The following is an 11,314-nucleotide window of genomic DNA, read 5'->3' on the forward strand; positions in this document are numbered from 1 at the left end:
GTCTGGCAGCATCTGTGGAGGAGAAAACAGCGTTAACGTTTTGGGTCCAGTGACGTTTCCTCAGAATTGAGAACCGTTCTGAGGAAGGGTCACCAGACCCAAAACGTTAACGCTGTTTTCTCCTCCACAGATGCTGCCAGACCTGCTGAGCTTTTCCAGCAACTTTGTTTTTGTTCCTGATTTACAGTATCCGCAGTTCTTTTGGTTTTTACTGATTAAGGAATGCTTTATACAGGAGGAAGGAGAGTGGTATTGAGGCAGATCAACCAAGATCATATACAATGGAGGAACAGACTCAAAAGGTGCTGGGATGGGGGGAGGGGGCAGTCTGGTCAACTTCTGTACCTATTAATAGGTCCTTATGTTTTTAAAATGTGCTGTTTTGCACCGTAGGATATCCATCCATATTCCTCTCAACGATACATTCATCAAAATAAAGTATCTGTCTCAGAACTTTTCCAAATGTTTGCACTGCATTTGAAGTACATTATTGTTGTGTCTGAGATTTTGAAATCAAGGTATGGATTGGGTGTAATTGTGGTCACCAGCCAACAAATACATTAGCATTCCACGTAGATATCCCAAGAAGATAGTATAGTGTCAAGTCAGCTTCCAAGAATAGGCTCTAAACTGATTGGCCCTCAGCTAAAACCAACCACTCATTTGAAGGCAAAAATACTGTCGGGTCAATGAAGGTCCCACCCCGTGGTTTGAGAACCAGCAGAGAACCTTCATCAAATGTAGGGAAGGCCAACAGCCTTTCAGACACTTAACTGACCACTATTGGACCAAATTTGTCATTAAGATTCTAGTGGTGGAAGTCTGGCAACCCAACAACAGAGATATAATTCCAAGTTTCAGAAATATTCATCTGGAACCTTTATAGATAGCACATTGAATGGGTGAGACAAGGAGCCATTTATCTTCATTGTATTTAGTTTACTTCAGAGGAATATGGTCAGATTTGTTCATCTATTTGGAGCACATTAAATGTGGAAGTAGCGAGAGTTCACTTTGGAGACGATGACTGGTTTCCACATTTTACCTAAACTATTTAAAACTAGTTTCCAATCTGGGACCTTTTTCCACTGGAGAATAGGAGGTTGAGGGGTGACTTTATAGAAGTTTATAAAATCATGAGGGGCACTGATATGGTGAATAGCTAAGGTCTTTTCCCTAGGGTGGAGGAGTATAAAACTAGGAGGCATATTTTTAAGGTGAGAGAAGATTTGAAAGGGATTTCAAGGGCAAAGTTTTCAGAGGGGGTTCGTATGTGAAATGAACTTCCAGAGGAAGTGGTAGATTCAGGTGCAGTTACAACATTTAGAAGACATTTGGACAGGTTGTGAATAGGAAAGGTTTAGAGATATGGGCTAAACGCGGGTCCATGAGACTAGATCAGTTTGGGAAACTTGGTTGGCATGGATGAGTTGGACTGAAGGGTCTGTTTCCATGCTGCATGACTCTATGAGAATTTACTAGCATTATTTTCTTCAGTGTTTCATTGTTTTTCAACACCAATCCCTTTCATTTCTGAAAGCAAGAAAAATAGGAGATACCCACAACGGATGCTTTCCCTACGTTACAACAGTGACTATCCTTCAAAAGTATGTCGATGGCAGCTAAGTACTTTAGGGATGTACTGAAATCATGAAAGGCATTATATGAATGCAATGGTGTTTAGGAGCAATTTAGGCTCAAGTGAACCATTAACCTGATAACACCAGATGACTTGTGTTTCCATTACAAATATGTAACATATAATTCTATGCATTGCTTTTTGAAAAACATACAGACTGATAGATGAAGAATCAGGGCAGTTGTTTGGCCTAATTTGAAAAACTGCCCAAGTTAGTTTGAAAATTTTAAGTGTATCCAATAATGTAATGGACCAGATGACACAGCTCATCTACAATCACAGTTCTTCAGTCATCATTACCACGTTATGTGAAATAAATTTACTCTTTTATTATGCTACATGATTAAAATTGGTATCTCTATAATTCTTATGATGTAAAACTTACCTCTACTGAGTATAAGCAGGATATAGAGAGCAGCTACCAATCCCACAACTCCTTGTATAGCTTCAGAATTGATGCATTCCATTAATTCGTTTAAAAATGATCTAAAGAGATGGGCAATAATTATTGCCAGCCATTTTCTGATATAAACAATGATTCAAACTGATTCAGCTACTTATACTGAGAATAGTCTGATTTTAAAACAGAGAAGATTTTTAAAAATATATATTCTCTATTTGACTAGAGCTTAATGTGTTCTCCACATTCAAGTAATGACTAGCATGTTTTCTTTAAAACAGTTCAAAGAAACCACAGAACATTACTTAAAATATTTGTTAGTTGGCACAGCAAATTGCAATTAAAGATGACAATACTGAATTTGACCCAAATATAACAAACAGCATCAAAACCTTTGCTGGTATTTATTAAGAGCGATCATAGCACAGTATAAACTCATCAATATATGATGGAATAAAAAGTAAATTGCTCTTTGAGCTACACTGTGGTTCAATCTAAACACTATTTGGATTGAGACTCTGCTCGTGTTCAATATTCTATAATATGCCATAACAATAAAAAAAAACATAGACAATACTCAGCAGAGCCTAATAAAAAATTCTGTTTCAGAAAGATTTTGTGGCAAACTGCAATCGACTCTTTGGTTTACACCCAAGGGAAGAGAGAGTCAAGAAGCAGAAGGGTTTTCTTCCTTTTACACGTGAGGCTTTTTTTTTAAAAAATGAAACTGTTTAGATAGACTTGTATTCTTTCAATTTGGAAAATATGATGTAATCTTGTCTCACAAATAAAATAATAATATTTCCTAGAAATTAAATAAAAAGACCACTGTTATTAGTTAACAGTTGCTAGTTAGCCATCAGTTACTCAATTTAATCTTACTTCATCACACCCGGATATTTTAATACAATGGCCAGAAAGTAGCTTGAAAGTAGTGGCAGATCATCAGTGGTCTCAGGTGGAACAACATCTTCTGGATCAGATTTCTGCAATTGAATATACACATTGCAGAATTAGACAAAATAATAAATTTATGAAGAATATATACCATGATTTCTGAAGTTCTAACAACCAAGCTTCCAAAATTTTTTCTTTTAACCAACTTATATATAATTTAGAAAATAACAGACATCTATGTTTAAAATATTGAGGTTTCTCCACTCATTCAAGAGGCGACAGATTTTTTAAAATTATACTGTATTTAAAAATATCTAGGAAGTTTGGTTGGAGTAACTATTGCTAAACTCTAGTCAAATAGAATAATCTATGGTCAAAAGATCCAATTAGAACATGTTGTTACATCAAGTGTTGAGGTTCATATTATTCAAGATTGTATCTTGAAGTAGCATACTCCATAGAGTTCATAATGCAAATTGGCTCATAATTCATAACAAAAATACTGATCAGTACACAACAGTTTTGCTAATTATGAAATTAGCATTAATAATCCTTTGATTGATAAACATAAAAAGTGACCTAGTTAGGTCAAATGGCATGTTTATGAATTATAATTTGCAGGAATTCATCATTCCATGCAACTGTCACATGTAAAAAAAAATCCAGGTAACATCCACTCCAAAACAGTTAACGAGAATGCTAGCCAGTTAGCAAGTTGAAACAATTTAATTAGTGCCTTATTTTTGAATCTCTCAGCTCTTCAGTCTGTAGTGCAGAAACATGTGTTACAATGACTCCTGCCCTTCTCAAATTATTGTAAATTTTGATAAATAATCACTCAGTCATATGAAATAAGGACAGGAAATCAGTGTTGAACGCACGTAGCCATTACTTACAAACAGTATGTTATATGCAGATGCCAGAAAACCTCAAGGGGAGATCAGTGTGTATTGGACTTGCTCCAAATCACATGACACTTCTGAACATGTACCCACAAAAAGTAGTTGACAATTCAACATGCATGACCCATCTCCAATAATTTTCAACATTATACTGACAATCAGAATGTCTGTAATTTCCAGGAAAATGCTTTTGTATAGATGGAAATCACTTAACTGTGGAACAGCAATAAATGTAGTTGTTTTTGCAGAGCATCAATTGAGAGACTACTTTATACTTCATAGGTAATGCAGCAACTTTCAATTAACATACATTTACTTCTAAAAATCAGACACCAGATAACCACTACCATCATTTGCAATAGTTACATTTTATTCAGCTTACACTGCTAGACAGCTCAACTCAATCAGAAAGATTAAGCATGACTTCGTGATGAATTATGGAGAAATGAACTACATCTGCCAAACAGCCCCTCTCTGTAGTACTCATTTGTGTGATGCATTGTGAGACATCATAAGCTCAATGAGACAGGCTATGAATAGTTGAATTGCTCAAATTTGCTAAAACATGGTAGATAAGTGATATGATAGTACAATGAACCATACTTTTCAAGCTCACCTTTTTTAAAGAATGAATTGTTTCAGCCAGCATTGCAGCCAAAAGTGTTGAAAGCATCTCTTGGTGAACTGCTTCATGGGTTCCATGCCAGGTTTGAACAGCACTGATGAATTCTCCAAGAATGGACTGAATAGACTGAAGAATCTTAAAAATAAAAGGAAAATGCCCCTTTTCTGTCGTATGAGTAGATAGTGAAACTCTTTGAAATATATCTTACAAAATGAAATTTGTTAAAGCAATACAAGTGACTAAAGAATAATTCCAAAGTTCAGAATGCTTACTTCATTCACTCATGGAATGCAAGTGCTCCTTGCAAGGCCAAATTAATTGCTCATCTATAAATACTCAAAGTAGACAATGAACCACTTTCTTGAATCGTGGCAGTGTAAGTACATCCAAAGGGTTGCTGAGGCAGCTATTTCATGACGTTGATCCAGTGACAGTGAAGGAACTCTGATATATTTCAACGTCAGGATAGTATGCAACTTAGAGGTTTATTTTGGTTTCTTCCAGGTGGTAAAGATCTTAGGTTTGGAAGGTGCTTTAGAAGGAGATAACAAGGTGTGGAGCTGGATGAACACTGCAGGCCAGGCAGCATCAGAGGAGCAGGAAAGCTGACGTTTCGGGTCTGGACCATTCTTCAGAAATGGGGGAGGGGAAGGGGGCTCAAATAAATAGAGCGAGGGGCAGGCGATGATAGAAGGTGGATAGTGGAGCAGATAGGTGGAGAGGAGATGGACAGGTCAAGGAGGCGGGATGAAGCCAGTAAAGGTGCATGTGGGTAGGGAGTTGGGATGGGGGTTGGTCAGTGAGGAGGGAGGGGCGGGTAGGTGGAGGGAAGACAGACAGGTCAAGGAGGCAGGGATGAGGCTAGTAGAGGTGAGGTGAGTATAGGTAGGAAGTGGGGGTAGGGGTTGGTCAGTGAGGTGGGAGGAGCAGATAGGTGGGAGAGAAGACAGACAGGTCAAGGAGGCGGGGACGAGAGGGGGCGGTTGGTCTTGGGATGAGGTTGGGGCTGGGGAGATTTTGAAGCTTGTAAAGTCCACATTGAGGCCATTGAGTTGTAGGGTTCCGAGGCGGAATACGAGGTGCTGTTCCTCCAGTTTTCGGGTGGCATCGTTGTGGCACTGGAGAAGGCCCAGGATGGAGTCTTGTAGATGATGCATACTGCTGTACTGTATGTCAGTAGGGGAGGGATTAATTGTTTACAAAAGGTGGTGTAAGGAATGCCAACCCACTTTGGATGCTAGCAAGTTTATTAGATGAGGACAGTTGTAACTGGCAATTAAAGAGTAGTCAAACACACTCCTGACTTGCGCTTGTAAATTTGTGGACAGGCTTTAAGGTGTGCTCAAACTTTGAGGGGTCAGGAAGGGAGTTAGTTGCCACAGATCATCAACCTCTGACCTGTACTGGATGTCACAGTACTTGTATGGCTGCTCCAGTTCAGTTACTGGTCAATGATACCAACCAAAGTGCAAAGGACAGTGAAGTAAGGAATAGTACTGCATTTGAATGTTAAAGGAAATGGTTAGAATCCCTCTTAATGATCATTGCTTGCCACTTGTATGGGATAAATGTATCTGCCACTTCTGAGCCCAGCCTGAATCGAACCTATTTCTTGCTGCATACAGTCACGGTCAGTTTCAGTATCTAAGGAATCGCAACACTGAACATTGAAACCGTGAGGTAGCGTCTTCATTTCTGACCTTATTTTGGTATGAAGGTCAGATGAAGCAACTGAAGATGGTTGGGGGCAGAATACTCCCATATGAGCCCCTATGCAACAATGCATAGCAACAATGTCTGGGACTCAGATAATCGACATCCAAAAAACACAATTAAGTTTGTTTGTGTGAGGTAAGACTCCAACCAAATAACTTTACCCATTTCCTTTGACTTAAATTTTGCTAGGATTCCTTGATGCCACTTGATCAAACGTGCCTGGATGTCATGGTCAGTCACTATCACCTTACTCTGGAATTTAGTTCTTTTATCATGTATGTACCAAGGTTGCACTAAACAGGGCAGAGCAGCCCTGCCAGAACTCATTTGAGCAGCAGTGAACAGTTTATTGCCGAGTAGGAGTTGCTTGATAGCACTTTTGATGACTTTACTGCCGTCACTTTATTGCAGATTCAGAGTAGAACTAATAAGCACCAACTGGGTAGCCTGAATACTGTCTATATCTTGCTGCATACAGGCATGGATAATTTCAATATCCAAGGACTTGCAACATGGAACACTGCAACCATCAACATGCCTCCTCATTTCCGATCTTATTTCAGAAGGAAGATCTGGTGAAGGGTATCCAACTGCACAAGTCACTCTGCCCTTACTCTTAGGGAGTCATGCAATTTTGACAAGTAGGTTTGTGAGGATAAATGAAAGTAGGCTTCACAATGGACACACCATAAGCACACCTTATAAAATCTGCAATTTGCTGCAAATATTCTCAGACTTTAAATTTAGTTCACTCAAGACATACAAGACATTTTTATTTTGGCCACCATACAGCTAAACTATATATATAAAACTATATTTATCGCTGAAGACTTGCATTCACATTTTAACAGATTATTTAAACAAATAGGTTGAAGATTAATTTTAAAGTTGTACCTGCAGGGTTTCTTCCTGGTTCTTCCTTGAACAACGAGCCAGAATTTCCAAAATTTTGTGGAACACTTTCTGGATAATGTCAAGTATTTTATTAGCTTTCTCACTGATACTGTAGATATTCTGAGATAGGCAGTTCACTGTAATTTCTTTCAGAATGGATATCAGTATTGGTAAACTGAAGACTCCTTTCTCTGAATGATGAACAAACAGTAAGAAAAGACAAACTATTCAAAACAGATTTTATAATAGAATTGTGATGCAGCAAAGTACCTCAAGCTATGGTCAGCTGGAGGAAGTGGTGTGGATATTAAAATACAAATGTCTACATAGGCATTATGTAGAGCAACTAAATAAGTCAACAAAGAGTACAATACATTGTGAGGAAGGGTCACCGGACCCGAAACGTTAACTCTGTTTTCTCCTTCACAGATGCCGCCAGACCTGCTGAGCTTATCCAGCAACTTTGTTTTTGTTCCTGATTTACAGCATCCGCAGTTCTTTTGGTTTTTATTTAGTATAATACATTGGCCAAGTATGTGGTCAGTTTTGACGTTAAAGGAACACCATAATTTTTTAAATAATTCATGTGCAAATAGAATAATATGCAATCAATGTAGAATATAGAAAATCCTGTTACTTAAGATATCATGATCCAAGATCAGAAAATTTTAGCCAAGATTGAATAATAAAAATAAAGCCAACCAGAAAATGTAATGCTAAATATTTAAAAGTGCCATACACTTTTCCTTTAGATCCCATTAACCACTTAGGAACACAGGAAATAAGACCAGGAACAGGTCACTTGGCTAGAGTCTACTCCATGAAGTTCAAAGATGAATCTTGACTTCAACTTCATTTTCCACTTAATCCCCATATCTCCGGATTTCCTCAGATGTCAAAAACGTATTGATCTCAGCCTCAATTCTACATGACAGCTAAGCATCCTTTTTTTTTTTTGGAGTGGAGAAAACCAAAAAGTTGCATCCCTTGATAAAATAAATTTCTCATGTCAGTCCAAATTGGCAGCTCCTTTTCCTATGAACCTTAGTTTCATTCTCTCCAACTTGGAGAAACAGCCACTTAACCTCTTAACCACATCAAGCCCTCAGAATCTTGTACCTTTCAAAGAGATCACCTCTCATTCTTCTCAACTCCAGAGAATATTGGACCATTCTACAGAATCGCTCCTTAAAAGGCAATCTCTTCATCTCAGGAATCAAATCCAGTGTACCATCCTCTTTAAAGAGGAATATATCCTTCCTTACTACTTAGACAAAAATATCACAATACTGCTGATGTGTTCTCTACGAAACCTTGAACAACTATAGCAAGACTTGCTTAGCCTTATACTTCAGCCCCCTTTAGTGATTTGAATAGAAAATAAATTGGACAACAATAATACAGGCAACCATTCACTATCATCTACTTTTCACCATTACCAAGGCCAATTTTACTTCCATAGCTTTAGTTAGAAAAAATAAAGCAGTAAACAGAGTTGGGAAGATCATCTGACATCATCTGAATGGATATCAGCATCTCAAATGATTTTACTTTACATTAGAGGTTTCTTATTCAAAAGTAATTTGTTACATGAATGAATTAGTAATATATTTTATCATGAAGTGAGAGTGGCAGTGATAATACCATACCAATGGATGAGTACCACTCTGGGGACAAAGTTTCAAATTCCACTATGGTAGTTGGTGGAATGAGCTAATAAAATTTGGAATGGAAAACTAGTATCGGTGATAAAAAAACTAATAGTTTGTCATAAAAATATCCGGTTCATTGACCTAGTCTGGGCTGCATATGACTCCAAACCCACAGCAACGCAACTGATTCTTAATAGACCTCTGGAATTGGCTAGCAAGAAACTAAGTTCAAGCAAAATTAACGATGAGCACTCTTTGCTGGCTTCATCAGTGTCATCCATTAAACAACAAAAGAACAAAGTTAGCTAATTCCAAGGGATCTTCCATTTTCATATCTACAAACACAATTAGAATACAAAGAAAGAAAGCTGATCAGCATTAGACCTTATAAGCTGTTTGTTGACAAGATGCATAGATAATATCAATAGAGCATGTCGAGAATTCCAAATTCTCTCCATTTGTGACTCATTGACAGGAAGATTGAACAATTAGTGACATAAGTGTGACAAAAAGAAATTCCACAAATGACACGATTTAATGTATGATAAATGGATTACCTGACTGCATTACAGCAAGGCCAAAGCCGAGTAACTGAGCTTGGAATTCTGCATCAGATACACCAACCATGACAATATCCTTACAAACTGAGAGATACACCTATACAAAGAAAATGTATCCTTAAGCTTATACTGGAATTTGCAAATGCCAAGAAATAAGAAAATCCACATCTTTAAACGCATTAGGCAGCAGGCTTAACTTAAGGTAACTAAGTTTATCTTCAAATATCTGGGTGAAAGGGTTAAGATTCATAATCTGAAATTCCAATAGTCTAAAAAGTGCAAAAGAATAGAGTGTGTTACCAATGCAAGAGACAGTTAATGTGCTGAGATCTATTTGCACATTCACAGGTGCACTTGCATGCATTTGCAATGAAGATTGGAATAAGAAAGGATACTTGACAGGCATTTTGGATGTGAGAGTGTAGCTAAAGCTTATCATGCATTCTGTAGGAAATTAATAAATGGTCAATCATGCATTGTTTCTTGTTCTGAAATTTGATGGAGCTGCAGTTCAGATGCCAGCATTTTTACCCTTGGTGGAAACCCTTGTTATTAGTAAATAGGTACCGCACAGATATAGAACAGATTTTTCTTTATGAATATTGTCATGAATAATCAGTTATTCCCATTAACTGGATTCTTTAAAATAATTGCAAGATACTACAGTTGTATTACGTCAGACAGAAGATGAGGCAAGTTGTTTGCCAAACATTGTTTTGCTGCTGCATACACGTTTCAGTTAACATTCCAACTTCATGCGTTATAGCATTGTCTCCACCTAGTGGTAGTACTGACAACAAACAGCCAAAAGTGCCAGGAAAATCTAAAGCAAGGTGATGATATTGATAGCTGGTTCTATTGAAAGAAGGACCAAAGGGAATGTTAGCTACTAAGATAAAAGTAGAATGACAACATACTTCTAAATTTTAAATAAAGGGAGAAGCCATCTGCATGTGTGCTTATTTAAGTATTTTCAGCAATTCACACCAATTCGGAAACTTAGATAGGCAGTACATTGGAACAGGAATTGGCCATTCAGCTACCCAAGCCTGTTCCACCATTCAATTAGATCATGGCTGATCTTATCCTAACTCCATATACTTGCCTTTGGTCCTTCATACCTCTGCTTAATAAAAATGTATCAATCTCAAGTTTAAAATTAACAATTGATCTAGCATCCACTGTTATTTGTGGAAGTGCTCCAAACCTCTACCTCCCTTTTGTGTAGAAGTGCTCCCTAACATCCCTCCTGAACACTCTGCCCTAATTCTCAGACTATACCCCGAGTTCTAGAATCTCCAAACAGTGGAAATAGTTTCTTTTTATCTACCCTGTGTTTTCTTGTTAATATCCTGAAGCTTTGATCGTATCATCCTTAAACATCTAAATTCTAGAGAAAACAAATTTAATTTCTATAATCTCTCCTCATAAACTAACCCCTCAAATCCGGCAATCATTCTTGTAAACCTACAATGTACTTCCTCCAAGGCCAAAATATCCTGCCTAAGGTGTGGAGCACAGATCTACTCAAAGTATTTCAAGTGGGGTCTTAACCAGGTAAAAAATAGATGTTACAATTTTTGTAATTACAACTGGTGAACATTAACATTTGAACACACTTAATCCCATTACTTACATCAACTATTTGTCTTGCAATCTCACCCTGATGCTCTGAAACCTCTATCTCCTTTCCTGGAATGTGCAGAAATTGCAACACAACTTCATCTATCCAGTCTGCATTACTTTCGAGATCCAAAAGATAAGTTCTACCATCTGCACAGAACTGAAAATAACAATCACAAAACAAAGCAATGTTTAATATTAGAGATAGTAGGAAGTGCAGATGCTGGAGAATCCGAGACAACAAGGTGCAGGGCTGGATGAACACAGCAGGCCAAGCAGCATCATAGGAGCAGAAAGGCTGACGTTTCGGGCCTAGACCCTTTTCTGATGAAGGGTCTAGGCCTGAAACGTCAGCCTTTCTGCTTGGCCTGCTGTGTTCATCCAGCCCTGCACCTTGTTGTCTCAA

The 11,314-nt window shown here is 37.8% G+C and overlaps 1 protein-coding gene across 1 annotated transcript in view; it reads right to left on the minus strand.

Moving 5' to 3' along the window:
* The window catches only part of ncapg2 (non-SMC condensin II complex, subunit G2), a 138,208-nt gene that overhangs the window by 82,171 nt on the left and 44,723 nt on the right, over positions 1-11,314 (minus strand). Inside the window, exons 7-10 of the mRNA XM_048606130.1 lie at positions 10,922-11,068; positions 9,283-9,382; positions 7,074-7,264; positions 2,948-3,025 (exon numbers count right to left, since the gene is read on the minus strand). Of these exons, the coding sequence (XP_048462087.1) occupies positions 2,948-3,025; positions 7,074-7,264; positions 9,283-9,382; positions 10,922-11,068 (516 nt within the window). The remainder of the gene's footprint in view (positions 1-2,947; positions 3,026-7,073; positions 7,265-9,282; positions 9,383-10,921; positions 11,069-11,314) is intronic.

This window comes from Rhincodon typus, chromosome 2 (genome assembly GCF_021869965.1).
Source record: "Rhincodon typus isolate 14 chromosome 2, sRhiTyp1.1, whole genome shotgun sequence".
In the NCBI taxonomy this organism is placed as follows: domain Eukaryota; kingdom Metazoa; phylum Chordata; class Chondrichthyes; order Orectolobiformes; family Rhincodontidae; genus Rhincodon; species Rhincodon typus.